General features: G+C 44.0%; 1 protein-coding gene across 2 annotated transcripts in view; it reads left to right on the top strand.

Moving 5' to 3' along the window:
* Window positions 1–13,801, top strand: part of LOC147903865 (PHD finger protein ALFIN-LIKE 1-like) — a 60,565-nt gene extending 46,764 nt beyond the window's left edge. Inside the window, exons 5-6 of one of the 2 annotated variants that reach the window (XR_015543957.1) lie at window positions 11,984–12,633; window positions 12,933–13,801. Coding sequence is in view for 1 of the 2 variants with exons in the window: in XM_087401755.1 (XP_087257881.1) it covers window positions 11,984–12,226 (243 nt within the window). In the remaining variant the exon portion in view is untranslated. Of the gene's footprint in view, window positions 1–11,983; window positions 12,897–12,932 lie in introns of those variants that run through there. The other variant, XM_087401755.1, reaches the window with a different exon arrangement.
* The last annotated feature ends 2,856 nt before the right edge of the window (window positions 13,802–16,657 follow it).

Raw genomic sequence — 16,657 nt, 5'->3', positions numbered from 1 at the left:
CAGGTTTACTTGACTAGAGTCAAGTATCTTTGACCGTAGTCAATCCTTTGACCATTAAAATAACTCTTTGACCGTAATTAACACATATAAAACTCTTTAATTATGATCAAATAAATGGTCAACTGTACTTTGACTTAGGATATTTACATTGGTGACATCAAGTGCATTCTATTGTAGTGTGCTCACTGCATGCATTTTATAGAGGTGCATGCTAAGAGTTTGCTTCATGCACGGTCACATGCAAACCAACTTTTCTGTTCAAAGGGTGTCATATGTGCCAAACTTGTCAAGGAACACCATGGTTTTACAATGTACATGGATGAGTCACCATTACCAAAGAGGTTTTTGTAGGATTTGGCATTTGTGCTAAATAAAGACCTAAGCAGAGACTTTTATCTTGTCTTTCCGAATTTTACATTATATTGAAATTTCACCTTGTGAAGTTTTTGTCCATGTTGCGTTGCTGCTATTGTGATAATTCTTTCAATCTTAAGTGGTGCGTTGCCCTAACAGTTAGATTTAGATGCTCGTCTGGGAGGGACTAAAATGAAATTGTTTAGTCTTCACAAGTATTTGTAGCTTGAATGAAGAGATTTTGGACTACTTTTTGATTAGCCTTCTCCTTTAGTGCTAGCCTTTGTCATGGCTGAGTTTGCCCTTCACCTCCGGAGTGTCGACAGAAACTCAGTATAAAGACTTTGTATAAATGGATGCTCAAATATGTGTGGGTGTGTGGATTTGTATGTGAGAGCATATGTTTGTACTATGGTCTACACCCACTGTTGCGCGGATGACGAGAGTGGGGATGTCATAGTAGTAGCTAGTGCCTGCTATGCGTGATGGAGTTTATGGTTTTCAAGGTTATGAGTGATTATCATGAGATTGAAACTAGTTTGGGCATGTTCCTGGATTCCTCTAGATATAAATTGCATTGGATCTTCACATTGGTGAGAACAATCTCAACGTTTTGTTCACTATGAGCTACTTAAATGAGCATCATTCCCATATGAAATGCTAAATGCTACAGTCACAAAACCATTTGTACTACATAGTCATGACATTAAAACACTACTCCTCCTCATATCACTTTAAATCCTGCCATGTCTGGTTTGGTACAACAGATATTGGAGGGCCCCTAGAAGGGAGGTCATGGTGGACCTAGTGGTTGGTGAGGTTGTGGTGGTATAAGGTCAAAGATAGAACTTTGGCGACTATCTATGGATGCGGTCCGGTGTGGCCTCTTGGCGGTAGCTCTGCTTCTGACAAGGGCCATGGTAACTGTTGTTGGCCATGTCCTAGTCCTAAACATAGAAGGGATGCCTGTAAGCATAATTTGTGCGTTTGCACTCTGTTGGGTATGTTGTGTCACTGGCTCTGGATCTCTACCTCGTTGACTGTCCGTGGAGTGGTGGTCTGTGTGGTATGGCTGGAAGAACTGTATAATCATGCTCTGAGATGAGCTTGCTTGTGTGTCTTGTCGTCTCTGTCTCTGTAATCTGAGTAAGCGGTCTTAGTGCCTAACTATGTCATGGACGAAGGCGGCTAGGCATCTCGAATATGGATAAGAAAGGGAACGGGAAAGCTGGTCAAAGCTATCTTTGAAGAGACAATAGTAGCGGCCTCGGATCTCGTAGCACACTGGGAATTTGAAGATGAAATGCTCCTCTGACTCGATCTCTTGTAGATCACACAAGGGACATATCAGCCTCTCTCAAGGTACTCTCAGCTCGCCCACTCTCAATACGGAGTTGATGCGATGGACCCAAAATTGCCCAATAGAGATCCTTAATTAATGGGGGAGGTGAATTTGAGTATACCCTGGAGGATGAATGAAGCCCTCATCAGAAATGCTTAAATAGGGATCTCTGTAGAAACTAAGCTTCACTAGGAGCTCACTTAGTGCTAACCAGTCCTGAATGTGTGTAGCTATAGAAGGTCCTCATGTACGATCTGGTTGACCCCATGATATCCGCGTGGGAGAAATGGTGCATCGATGTTGTACAGGGTCGTAGAAGAGGATAGTGCTAGCCATGGTATCTACGTCGCCTTGAAGTGCAGTCGTCGTGTCCTTTGACCCGGTATAGATATGTGATGACTTGGAATGCTGCATCAAGCTGCAGCGGAGATGACCCAAACTCAGCTGGTGGGGAACTGAAGGCTTACTACGTATCATCCACGATAACACAAGAACTTGGAGATGCTCTACTTGAGCCCACTCTTCGTCTGAGAGATCCAGTCCCCAACAAGGGCTGCTGTCCATGCCTGCTGGCCGAACCAAGGAGTCGAGAAGGAGAGCCTTGGTCTGGGGTCCCTAAAAGTGTGAGTGGAAGCATTGTCTTTTCAGCTCGGCTAAACCGGCTTGCATCACTGGTCTCATCGTAAAAATAGGACCAAAAAAATGATCCCTAGATTGGTATATAAAGAAACAATCTCAACCGGTGATCCGTCACAGGTCAACTGCTGTCACCGCTGCATAGCTGCTCAAGATGTGTTGAAGATCATGGCCTTGGTCTTACCAAGAATGACCTTCAAATCATGCGACTCACAGAATGACTGTAATATATCTAAGAGCCTCTGGAGGCCCTCTGCACAGAAATAAAGAAAGAAATATTAACGTCCGTGGGAGGCCTCGCGGGCCTATGGGACAAAGTGCAAAACACACCAAAAGGGAAAAGAACTAATACAAGCCACAAAGGGCTGGAGCAAAGGGTGAGAGAGAGAGAGAGAGAGAGGCTGGACTTGCAACAGAGCTTGTGAGGGGCTGCACAAGGACATAAAGGTTAATTCCTTCTTGAATTCAGCTGGAGCTAGGAGCTCTTACTGTTAGAATTCAAGTTGGCATTATAACAGTGTATTGATCATAAGCTGAGTACAAATGAGGTGGCCATGCCTTTTATAAGAACTAGGGCAGAGTGTTTTACAGCTTGCTTATGGGAATAACACCCCAAGGCTGCCACCTGGCAACATTATAGCATCCTAACGTACAAAGTACAAAGCCAATTAAAAAGCAAGTAACGAGCCCCACTTTGTTACAGTCCAATTTGTCCTCAAATTTTGAAGAGCCTCTGGAAGAGTAGTGGAATTGAATCAACTTCATGCAGCAACATGGTACCAAAGCCCTTAAAGATTCAGCATTATCTGATTAGGTAGGGGTACTGCTCCACAATGGATGAAGGTTCGTTTGTTAGGCCTCTCTCCGGCTACCCCCCCCCCCCGCTACCCTCTGCTACCCCCCTGCTACCCCCCTGCTCAGCCCTCCGCCACCCTCTGCTACCCCCCTGCTACCCCCCTGCTCAGCCCCCGCTACCCCTCTGCTACCCCTCGGCCACCCTCGCTCAGCCCCCCCACTACCCCCCCTGCTCAGCCCCCGCTACCCTCTAGTACCTCCCCGCTACCCCCCCGCTCTGCCATTCGCCACCCTCCGCTAACCCCCCGCTCAGCCCCCACTACCCCTCTGCCACCCTCGCTCAGCCCCCTCCCTACCCCTCTGCCACCCTCGCTGCTCCCTCACGACCCCTTTGCTACTCCTCCGCCATGCCTCTGCTACCCCTCCGCCACCCTCGCTGCTCCCTTGCCACACTCTGCTACCCCCCCCCCCTGCCACCCGCATTGCTACCTCGCCACCCCTTTGTTACTCCTCCGCCACCCCTCTGCTACCTCTCCCTCTCTTCCTTTGCCCCAACCAACTCCTCTCTTGCTCAGCCCCCGCTCGCTCAGCCTGCGCTCAGCTCTCCCGCTCGCTCAGCCCCCCTCGCTCAGCCCCCGCTTAGCTCAGCCCTGGTTCCTCGCTCAGCTCAGCTCTCCCGCTCAGCTCCCCCTCGCTCAAGTCTCCCGCCGCTTGCAGCTCCAGCCTCGCTCAGCTCTCTCGCCGCTTGCAGCTCCGACCTTTTTTTGGCTTGTAGCTCCGACCTCCTGCAATCCCTTTTTGCCCGCTGTTGGACCTGGTTGGAGTCGAGGGAGCTTCCAGTGAAGGTGAGTTTCTATAGAGATTACTGTCTTCGTATTTCAGAGGAGGGATTCATCACACCACCGGGGTACACTGAGCTTCATATGCCTCACTCACTACGGATCTCCATCGGATAGTTTCGGGTATCATCACACCGCCTCCGCATAGAGAGTGGCAGAGCAGAGGGGATTCCTATAGAGCATCTCTTGTGCATATTGTGCGACTGGCAGGAGGTTGAGGTGGAGGAGCATTTTATTTTCAGGTGCCTAGTGTACTACAAGATCTGAGGTCGCTACCACTGCCTCTTCAGAGATGGCTCCAGGATTCTTTCCAGATTCCGCGCCTACCCAGATCAGAGATGCCTCGTGGCCTTCATTCACGAGGGGGTCCGACACAGAGAGTACTTACTCAAGCGATCGGGCTTGGCCACATCATCAGACACCTCTTAGAGCAGGATCACAGAGTTCTTCCCATCGAGTGACATTGATCGTCCAGTCTCTAGCCACAGACGTGATAGAGATCCCGACCTGACGATCGCAGCACGACACATGAGACATCGAGGGGACACACAGATCACTCTTGGGGACGTCCTGTCATTGTTTAGACCCGGGATACGTCCCACGGGAGTCACGGTGGCTCTGGTCTTGCGTTGAGCCTCGTCTAGGAGACCGAGACACACGGCACCCCTTGACGGGCACCAGCGTCCCATCACCAGCTATGCACCAGCCAGGGCGACATGACATACGGAGGATTCTGCTCCGCCCCGGTCTTTTTCTTTTCATTGTTACACTGAGATGTATATGATTATGTGTGATCAGACTTAGGATTCAGCACGGGTGATGATGCTCGTTTCAGTAGCTCCACCCTTACTGTGATTTGTATTAGGTTTTCTTCCAGTCTCATAGACCCATCGGTCTTCCGAAGACTCTAATAAAATTTCTTTCTTTCTTTCTTTCTCCATTTGATGTAGTATTCCACATATGACTTATTTCTTAGCACATGAACTCTAAATCCAATGATTTTCTTTGGAATATACTCAATGTGTCCCGCCTCATCAAAATGAGGTACTTCTCTCAAACTTGCTCCATAGGCCCCAAATATTTGTTGAGCAGTACATTACCTTACGCGGGTGCAAAAGTCCCAACAACCAAAATTTCTCAACTTAGTGCAACAAAATTCTGAATTTGTACGATTGGATATATTCTAGTCTTACAAAGGTTTATTTTTCTATCACCTTAGCAAACATGCAAATTGTTTGAATCTTTGTAGGAATGTAATTTTGCATCTTTGTAGGAAGCGGTACATAAGTGTAAGGGGTCCCTTTATGTTTTAAATATAAGAGAGAGAGAGAGAGAGAGAGAGAGAGAGAGAGAGAGAGAGAGAGAGAGTTTATTCCTGTTTTTTGGAAGTTTTTGTTTCTTGATTTGCTTGTTTAATTTTGTTCAGTTACATTCTTCCTTGCTTCTTTATTTTTTGTTTTCTCTCTTTTTTGTTTCTGTGACGTATTTTAGTAAGCACTGGGTTTGCCCAAGAGACTGCGGGTCTTTAGAAACCGAGTATAGCTGCTTATGCTTGGGCACTGATGACGGCATAAGCGTTGCTTTGCTTGCTAACTATGTCTTTCTTTTATTTGAAAAAAAAGTCTTGGTTACACTTGGTATCACGGCCACTCACACTTTTTAGGGTAAGCCTTTCATTTCCATGAATTGTTGAGCAACCATCGAGGCTGAAAATTGCATCTTTGTGGCAGTGAAATGGACAGCCTTAATGAGCCTGACAACCACCACAAATATGTTGTTCCAACCTCTAGAAGTCACAGGCAGACCTGAAATAAAATCCATGGAAATGTGTGTCCAGTATCCTTTGGGGATGGGCAATGGTTGAAGAAGGCCGCAGGACTTAGGTTCACCTCCCTGTTTTGTTGACATGGCTTACAGCTTCACACATATGTATAGACATCCCTACGAAGTCCCTTCTAATACAAGCTTTGCTTGAATTTTTCGTAAGTCTTGGACAGCTCTATGTGGCCCTCCATAGGAGATGAGTGCAACTCCTGCAGAACTAGCAGCTTATAGGTTGAGTTCTCAACAAGAAATACTTTGCCATTGTACCACGATAAACCACTGTGCAAAGTAAAATTTGGATAGTTATGACAGTCAAGGTTTTGCAAGGCCTGGAATTCAATAGTAGCTTTGGAATTTGAGATACTTTTTGTGAATCCAGTGAACCCAATTCTTGTAAATCTCTGAGATTGATGATAAAATACAGGCCCACATCCTAGGAAGCGAGGCTGCCACTAGATTCTCTTTGCCCACTTTATACTCGATATCAAAGTCACCTTCTCTACTTAGGAGATAGATGATTCTGACATTAGAAGTATCTGAGAGTCCTATGGTCAGTTTTGACCTTAAAATGGCTGCCATAAATGTAATGATGCCACTTCCTAATTGCATGCAGGATAGCAAGCATCTCTCGGTCAGAAAGGTGATAGTTTGACTCCTTATCATCCAAATAAAGATTAATTGCTTGCATGATAGCAAGTAGCAAGCATCTCTCAGTCATAAATGTGATATTTTGACTCCTTATCATCCAAATTATGACTTTCATATACTGTAACTCCATGACTCTGCCTAAGAACAGCCCCAATGCCACGTCCACTAGCATCAGCGTCAATAGTAAAAGGCTGGGAAAAGTTTGGGTGTACAAGGATGGGTGCTGATTTAGGACTTGAGTTCTTGGAAACTTTCCTCTGCAAGGGCTGTCCAGAAGAAGGCGTCTTTCTTTAATTGGTCAATAAGGGGTGCAACAATTTCTGCAAATTGTTCTATGAGCCTCTTGTAGAAGGAAGCTAGCTCAAGGAATCCCCCTCGACTGTGTAGTATTAGTGGGGGTGTCTTGCACACCATCTTCTTGGGATCTGCTCATATTTCATGGCTGCTTATCAAATGGCCCAGATATTCAACTTTATCAGCCATGAAGATACACTTGCTGGCCTTGGCAAATAATTGATGTGCCCTTAGCACCTCCAAAACCTGCCTTACATGCAGTAAATACTTTTCTTTCGATTGTCTGTAGATTAATATATTGAAAAATACCAAAATAAATTTGTAGAGAAAAGGCTGCAGGATCTTGTTCATAAAAGCTTGGAAGGTTGCAAGAGCATTTATAAGGCCAAAGGCCATTAACTTGAATTGAGAGAGACCCCTTTCAGTCCTAAAAGCAGTTCCAATAACTTTGTTTTTATTTGCAAAAAGTTTTACTTAGAGTGTCTTTTGAGAGTATGCTTGGATAGCGGACTCACATTGGTTGGGCACAGTGGGACAGTGGTCCGGCCGAGTCTTTTGGCAGATGGAACAGATTACCCATGGAGGCAGAGGCGAGGCTTGGCGCTGTAGCGCATCTGCGAGGGCAGGGCAGCGGATGAGAGAGATTGACCTAGCCATCCTTGAGTCTTGGTGGGAGGGACTTCACGTTTGGAGGGACAGCATTTGGTTGTGGCAATTTTCTCGGACTGGAGTCCCCTTGAGGATGATGATGCAGCGGGGCAGCACTCACCCCGGCTTCTTCCATGTAGGACCTGGAGGCCTACTTCATCCGCTCACTGAGAGAGACCTTGAGATGGATGGGAGTCTTGATGGGATTCACTGGAAGATGATCAGAGTGGTGGGATGCTTGGGGAAGGAGTGGCACATTGACGGTCCTAGTATCTCAGAGCAGGATGCCTCCAGATGGCACCTTTGGTTGCGGGAGGGTAGACCCTTGAGGGAGGTCCAGTGGGATTCGGGAGAGTGGTTCTGGCCCTCCAGGAGCGGCCTTGCCGAGCAAATGAACAAGGTGCCCTTTTTTTCCTACACCACACGGATTGATAGGAGTTTTCAAATGGACTCTTCGAGGTGGATACCCTCGAGGGAGCGGCATTGGGTGATCCAGAGAGTGCCCTGGGATGTCCGCTCCAGGTTTTGGATGCGGTTATGGTCCAGTTTGCGGCCAAGGATGATATCCTACTTCTTTTGGCTGGCCGCCCACAGAGGCTTGCCCGTCGGACCGTGGTTGGAGCAGATGCGAGTGGAGGGGTAGTGCCATTGTTGCTCAGTTGGTTTCCTGGAGACGATTCCGCACTGCCTTTGGAGCTGTTGTAGAGCAGCGAGGATTTGGATGGAGCCCTCGGGATCATGACTCGTATGCAGAGTCTTCGGAGGGACTACACTTGGGGAATGGTGGCCTGGTTGACTGAGGGAGGACACGCGTTTTAGATCGATGAGATCCCCCCAACCTACCGGATACAAGGTCAGAGCATTCAAGAGGATAGTGCTCCATGAGGCAGCCTCTCTTGATAGCCTAGCTCCCCCTTCTCCTCCGGAGGACAGCATTTGGGAGGTGGTAGCCAGTATCATTGCTTGGAACATTTGGGTGGCTTGCTGAAGTCTCGTGATGGGTGAGCATACGGTTCCATCCTCGGCTACCATGGTCGCCATTTGGCATGATATCATCTACACTCTACACTCCACTTGGGAGCGTGGGACTCTAGGCTATAGAGCGACTATCGAGAGACGTGCTCGATTTTGCAGGGCTTGGCCTACAGGAGTTTTCTACATCTTCACTCCGTGAGGGATTCGTTGGTTGTATAGTCCCCCCACTTGGCTGTTAGTCCCAGTACCATAGATCCCCTAGGCAATGAGCTAGGTTTCTTTGGAACAGGCTGGTTCTTTTCTTTCAGCCTTTTTCGGTTTTTACCATATTCAGCACCTTCGGGGCTGCTGTTTTGTATGAAGACTTTCAAGCATTAATAGAAGGGTTCCTTTCTTTGCACCAAGAAAAAAAAAAAGAAAAGAATGTCTTTTGAGAGAAGTGAAGTCGTCTGCCAAAACTTACGCCCCTGCCTTATTATATTGGGTTTCTAAAGACCTGCAGAGTGAAGAAAACCCAGTCTCTTGGGCAAACCCTGTGCTTACTAAAATACGTCAAATAAACAAAAGAGAAAGAAAACAAGAAATAAAGAAGAAAGAAAGAAGGTGACTAAGCAAAAATAAACAAGCAAGTTAAGAAACAAAATCTTCCAAAAAACAAGAATAATCTCTCTCTCTCTCTTAAAACATAAAATTAGTGCCCATGGGATTCCTATAATTTGTTGAAATAAAGAATCACCTATTGTGATGTAAAGATTATCTAAAAGAAATTCTATCCAAGAGCAAACATCTTCAATACTTACTACCTTTGTGTATCTTTAATACTTACTACCTTTGTGTATCTTTTCTTTTTAGAACCAATGTCATGATCTTTATTATTTAGGCACAAAAAGTCAACGCATAAAGCTGTTTTCTTAACTTTTAGCACTTTGCATCTATCTTTGTCAAATCTCAGCTTGAAAACTCAGCTACTAGCTTTTTTATTCTAAACTTCAAGTGTCCCAGCTTGATCTTTGGTTAAAGCGTAGCAAAATCATAGGTTTGAAGGAGAATATGAGACTCTTTTTCTTGAATGCTTCGAGTGGAATTAACATTTTTTACAATTGGGATCACTCCTACAGAGTCATTTAAAATCGAGCTGGAGTGCGAGGGGACATTTGCCTCCTTTAATAAGTCCCACCAAAGTTCACGGACACTAGGCAACACGGCTTTGAAGTAGTAGCTTAGCCATTTAGAGACATCCGTCAAAGTAGTCACACAAGCAGCTGCAAGAAATCTTGCATTTTTTGGAGTTTTGTGAAACTTCCAAGCAGCACAAAGAAAAGGGATACTTGGATTGCAAACAAACCTAGAAGACTTGCAAAAACTTTGGTGTTTTGAGATCAAATCCTTTTGAGAAACTTGCTTATGTTTGGGCGCACTGATGACGACATAAGTGTTGCTTTGCTTGCTAAGTATGTCTTCCTTTGTTTTTTTTTAAATTTGTGTTTACCTCTTTTTTCTTGTCTTTCATTTTCTCTTTTATTTTCTGTGTAGATTTTTGGTCTTTAGAACAACCAAAAATCTAAATTTGTATGATTGGACATATTCTAGTCTTACAAAGGTATGTATCATTTTCCTTCTACGCTCTAAAGGGCAGAGAGAGAAGAAGTGGCAAGACAAATTAAGGAGTTGATGGATGCAAACTTTATCCTTTTGTTGCTCCTGTTCTTTTGGTAAAGAACGATGGCTCCTATAGAATGTGTGTTGACTACACGGATTTAAATATAGTCACTGTCAAGAACCGCTTCCCTATTTCCAGGATTGATGACCTATTGGATGAACTGATGGGGGCTAAATTCTTCACCACAATTAACCTCAGATCAAGTTATCACTTGGTAAGAATGAAGGACAATAGACTGGTCAATATCTCGCTTAATTGAAGTTGTGGAGGTAGATCAACAAATACATCTAAAAATTGCTGAAGTAACCCCCGCATGTCACTATCCCATTGCTATCTTCTGTTTTACTAAATGTGGAGCATATATACCACAAACACTTTTAAGCTCCTTGGAGCCAATTTTCTTGCAGAAATGAGAGCTAGCCTAGGGAAATTGAAGCCAGCCAATGACTTCATGACAAAACTTCATTAGCATCTTGTTCAGATCCAAAGAGACCTCACCCAATGACTTTATTCACTCACAGCCCAAAACTACATCAATAGAGCCATATCAAGTACAAATAGATCACCAACAAATGTTTAATCTCGAGATAGTTTGTTCTTGGTGGCTATGGAACATTGCTTGCTGCCATTAGCCACCTCCACTTTAATACCTTGATCCCATTATAGTGGGATGATCTTATGCGGGTGCAGAAGCAAAAAATTCTCAATTATTTGATGTTTTTAAAAATTTGTACGATTGGATATCTAGTCTTACAAAGGTATATTTTTCTATCACCTTAGCGAACATGCCAATTCGTTGAATTTTCATCCGAGTGGTGATCAGCTGTTCAACTATATAGAATTATCTTACGTGGGTGCTGAAGCCCCAACAGCTAAAAATTCTCAATTATTTAATATTTTTCTAAAGTTGTATGATTAGGATATATTCTAGTCTTACAAAGGTATACTTAGGCATGGTCACTGATGACCCTAGGCCATCATGCACCCACCCCAAGGAAAGGTCTGCACGACTACTGGGTAGAAAAACTTGCAGATAGCACAATAACACCTACAACAAAAACTTTGGGCAGTCCTAATGTCCCCCTAAAGAGGCTCCTAGGCAGGCGCTGCCCTGTTTCAACAAGACATACATTATGTTGGATGTCTACAAAGCGTGGAGTTGTATTAAAGTGTATTCCTTCATCATCCCTAGATAATACGTGCTTCCAATTTATTCAAATGCTACTTCAGATTCTTTGGGCGGCCCTGCCATTTTAGGGTCATTTTAGGGTTATGTATTTTCTGCATAGCGTTAGACAGCTTGTTGAAGGTTGTTGGACTTGAGGCTTCCACCAAGATCCACATGGTTTTTCACGGAGAGAGTCGAAGACTCGGGAAAAGTTGAAGGAATTTGCAGCTTTGCGAATCGGTTTTGCATCAAGGCTGACACTTGGGACCAACAGAGGGTGAGTTTATGATAAGTTCAAGAAGCCTTGAACTTACCAGGGCATACATACCTTGGCGGAACACCTTGGCTATGCAGGTAGCCCATGTATCTTCTCAATCAAGTAGAGCAAATACACACAATTGTGTATTTGCTCAATTGGAGTACTCTGGAGTTTCTTCCAGGGTAGGGCATAGGGCCGTGACTGGCCATGCATTCATGAGTTTGAAGCCACACACGCATGCCCCCTCCCCCGCCCCACAGCCTTCCTTATGGCTGGGGTGGTGAGTTGCAGCTGGAGTTGTTGAGATGGGTTAAGTTAGTGGATTCTAGTCAAGCAGATTCAGGGTGGCCCTTCAGTTACCGGCCCCTCAGTTACCGGCATGTGGAGTTTATGCTTGAGGCTGTTTTTACCCTGCATGTTCTTTATGAAATCTTGTTTTGCTGAATGTGGGAGAGGTCAACTTTAATTACTGGCGGCATACTTACTCAACTCCCCCCTCCCCTCTCTCACTTTTTGGCGCTTGCTTGTTGATGTATTGCAGGACAAACTTCCAAAGCAAATGGCCAAAGAAGAGGATAGTCTTGAAGAAGATGATGAAGAGCAGGGTGATACCTTTTGTGGCGCTTGTGGAGCACCTTACACAGGGGATAAGTTCTGGATAGCTTGTGATCTCTGTGAGAAGTGGTTCCATGGTAAGTGTGTGAAGATCACTCCAGCAAGGGCGGAGCAAATAAAGCAATACAAGTGCCCTTCATGCAGCAGTAACAAGAGAGCACGTCCTTGATGTCAGCTATCTAATATAAGAAGCTCTCAAAGCTTATGCCATGGCACTCCTACAGAATATACTGTCAATTGATTGCTTAGTGCGGCAGACTCTTAAGAGTAAATTCTGTGGAAGTTGTCTGCTTGTGAGTCCCAGGAGCTAGGAAGGTAATGCTACAACTGTCACAGCATGGTCCATTATGGCTAGAGATTTGAGGACATTGCACATTCCTTTGCCAGAGCAAAGCAATGGCGAGAAATTCCAGCAGCTTGGGGGTTTGTAATATCTGGGATTTCACTAATCATCATCTACAAAATGGCATAACCAACCCTGGCAAGGAATTTAGTTTGACTATCCTGAGCATTGGTCCTTGTTCAGACACGATTGCATCATCAACTTGACGAGTTGTGAGAATTTGTCAAAGAAATGTAAGTGCATACTCATTTAGTGTGATTGTGGGCAGAGTGGGTTTATAGCAGATTCTGTGGATTGAAAACCACTATATAATGGCTTGTTTTGTTGTGAAGATAAGTTTTTGCTGTGAATCCATTGCTGGATTTAGGAGTCCTGTGTGTCAGGAGCTCCTTAGTAATCCCCCAAGTAATCAGCCCCTCACTTTGCACAAGTACTCAATTAAGCTATCTGTTAGATAGGCTCAGCGTTTATTTACATTATTTGAACCAGTTAACCTAATCCCTGTAACCTCCCTGCTCATCTTATTTTTCAGGTTTGTTGGTGCATGATCTCCCACGTGATGGCCTGCCTAATTTATCCTTCCAAAATGCACATCAAAGACGAGTTTCCTGCATGGGGGTGGGATTTCAGCCCCAGGGGCCAAATCTCTCATCTCTGGCATGTAAGCTCAGCCACTAGGACTGCCCTTGTTTCAATATATGTGGGGAAGGGGACATTTAATTTTATATCTCTGGGAGCTTCTGAGGGGGGAACCTCGTCCAATAATGCCGTGGTACAAACACCTCAATGACGGTGCTATTGGAGGGCGGATTCCTCAGTAACTCTTCCCTTCTTTTTTATCCCTGTCCTCTCCCCATCAAGTAAATACTAATTGAATTTCAGTTTTAAAGTTATTAGGAGGGCATAATTGCCTCTTTGCGGATAGTAGGCAGAACTATCGATGTAGATATTTCATGCCTCTTTTATTCAGTCTCACCTCAAGCAGCGGATAGGACTCCAGAACAAACTTGTAGACGTGGTACATTGAATTGACCTTAACAGATGCATCCCCAGCAAATACTATTGGGTATCCACATTAGTCTCCATAATCAACACGTCATGCATAAAAACATCTATAGATTATGGAATTGTAGGCCACCTGTGCGACATAGCAGAAAATGGTTAATCTGCCCTGGTTTGTCGTGTGATGGGTTCATATGAGATGGTGATATGAAGGAGTTTGTCTCCTCTCTGGCTGTTGAACGAAATGCAGCTGCATGGTTGGATTGAGGGACCATGTAAAGTGCATGCCTGTTGTGGTCAAACTCCTCTAGAACAATTTGAATTATTCAGTTAACCTTCAAATGAGATTCTCATGGCTCCTTTCAATGGACTATGGTAGAAAGGGTATTGTTTATGTTGGTCCCCCAAGATTGTTTATTTAGGAACATCAAGCTTTTTTTATTTTTTCATCGGTGAACTGGTTTTGGTTCTGCAAATTCAACCTTCAAGTCTTCTTCCAAATGTCTACAGTTTTGATTATTCAAGCTGTTTAACGTGTATCAGCCTAGGTTTATGACTTTTGTGTCATTGCGCATTAGTAGATGGCAGTTGTGTAGGGGCTTAAATTAGCTGCATCAAAATTAAAGCCAAATTTGAGTGGTGATGAATTCAGGCTTTCTGCTCTTGTAAAGAATTAAGGCCTTTTGAGTTATTAGTAAATATTATACTCCTAACTAAAGCCTTACACTCTTCAAAGTGTTCTTGGATTTTTCTTTGTTGATTCTTCACTCGCAAGGTGTGGCCAAACATCCGTAGTTGCGGTTGTAGTGAATCAGAAACACGTGAGCTTTTATTGATAAGAACATAATTATAGCATGCCTTTTAACACATTGTCTACATAGGCAAATGTACATGTAGCCCGGAGAATAGTAGAACTTTCTTGGAGCATAGATATGAGCTCTTGTAAGATTTCAAGAAAAAATGAAGGCTCATTTGTATAACATAATAGTGGAAATAGAAAAAACGTTCAAAGTTTGTCATGCAACAAAGACGAGGATTTGTGAATGGGCAGGCATATACTTACATGCGTAGATGATGAAGCTTATCCAAAGGAGTTATTATTATGAGTATATTCTTGTTGATTTTACCTATGGAGGTTTATGTTAGCTATAAAATAATGCATTCTTGGTAGAATTTATCGGGAACTTATATATACTCTGATATCATTTGAAGGGGCTTGTAGAGCTCATGTCTACGTGATGGGGGAGAATAGAAGTAAACAATCTTACAAGAATTGTGAAAAAATTTCATTGTTAGCATTTTGATTCATCATTTCTCTATACAATTTTCAAACCTTCCTTAATCTCCCCCCCCCCCTCTCTCTCTCTCTCTCTCTCTCTCTCTCTCTCTCTCTCTCTCTCTTTGTGTGTTTGCGTGTGCACAGTGTTGTTCGTCGCTCGAACAACTTTCTCACCCGTCGTCCGTACAGTCGTATAGTTATAGCTTGTCGTTTGTTTGTCGTCTTTAATCGTATAGCCCATCGTTTGTACAACCCATCTTGCACCACAGCTTGTGACTAAGGTCAACAAATTCAGTACTTGGCTCAAATCTATAGGACCAGAAATTACAGCAACAGTACATAACAAGATTGACAAATGTCATGTGTATGGAGAGGTACAAGAGCAGGGAGCCATAGCAAGAAACAAGAAGATCTTACAAATTGGGGGATTGCATTGATTGTTTTGATGAGGAAGGTGAATACACTAAGGATGAGAAGTATACCCAACTCAAGAAGGCAATACAACAAATCGAATGGGATGATGAGGACATGGGCCTTATCACCCGAAAAGGGAATCAAGTACGTGTCTTTTTCAAAAAAATAAAAAAAATTAAGAACCAAGATTCCCAAACAAACCAATAAGCTGAAGGGCACTAGAGTTTGGATGTCTGAAGAGCTGACTTTGATTTAGCTCAAACAAAGAACAAATGAACTTATCAAAGTAAAGGAAGCACGCAAAGAGGGCAAATGAGCAGTTTATCGAGATGGGTAGGCACTCATTCAAGACTTCAAACTTAGATCCAAAGACTCTCAGTCTAAAATTGATGTTATCTAGACTGATTGTAGAGTAGTATTGCAATGTAGTAGTTATGCTAAAACAATTTTGAGTTGAGCCATACAAAGGTCACGGCCTCTCAACCCAAAAGTTGTATTATGGCCTTTGCTAAGACCACAAAGAGCAGATCAATGGCGGTTGCTATATGTGCACGGGAGCTCACTTTGCGTGTGACTACCTTATGCACGTGAGTTCACTTTGCCCATGACTACCCGACGCACATGAGTTTGCAATCGATTCAAGAACAACAAGAGGAGATGTCAAACCCAATGATTACCCCCATGCAGCTACTTGGGGCCATGAACAAGTCGTAGGTAGCCAGACGCTTAATGTCATTAGCGTCAAATCATCAATGGCCACCTCGTTCGATCGATGGTTGATAGTGGAACTAGCCATAATTTATGACCCATGCAAAAGGGGTGAAAAAGCTAAAGGAATAGGTCTCAAACTGCAGGATAGTCGTGGTAACATCATGAAGACCATTAACATGCTTGGACAGTGGGTCGCCAAGGGAGTACCTGTTGAAGTTGGCAACACCCCTAGTAAATGTGAATTCTCCATGGTCACCATGGACAATTTTGATATGGTGCCCTAGCAAACATGGCTATAGGCTAACCAAATCGCCTTATAAAGCTGTTGTTCTATTCATGAAGAAAAAGGAAGGTGCCTTACAAATGTGTGTCAATTATAGGCTCTCAACAAAATCATTGTGAACATGTATCTGCTACCTAGAATTGTTTGACTCAATTGTGCATGCCAGATACTTCACGAAGATAGGTCTTCGTTCAGGATACCACCAGATACAAATTGCAGAAGCCGACATCAAGAAGGCTACCATGTGAACTCGCTATGGGTCATATGACTGGCTTGTGCTAATGTTCGGGTTAACCAATGCCCCAGCGATGTTTTCCACCCTCATGACGGACGTTTTGAGGGATGTGCTCGATGAGTTCGTCGTTCCATACCTTGACAACATCCTCATATATTCTCGGACCCTTGAAGAACATTTGGATCATCTGGATCATCTCAGGGCCGTATTCGAGCGTTTAGGGGCTAATAAGCTCTACCTTAAGGAGATCAAGTGCAAATCTGCATAGGAAGCCATTTCTTTCTTGGCTTTAAGGTAACTGAAGGTTGATTAATCATGGACGAGGATAAGGTT

This window comes from Dipteris shenzhenensis, chromosome 3 (genome assembly GCF_047967505.1).
Source record: "Dipteris shenzhenensis isolate YYH24624 ecotype China chromosome 3, Dip_SZ_1.0, whole genome shotgun sequence".
Lineage (NCBI taxonomy): Eukaryota > Viridiplantae > Streptophyta > Polypodiopsida > Gleicheniales > Dipteridaceae > Dipteris > Dipteris shenzhenensis.
The sequence above is the reverse complement of the archived record's forward strand: the minus strand, read 5'-3'. Positions and strand labels throughout refer to the sequence as shown.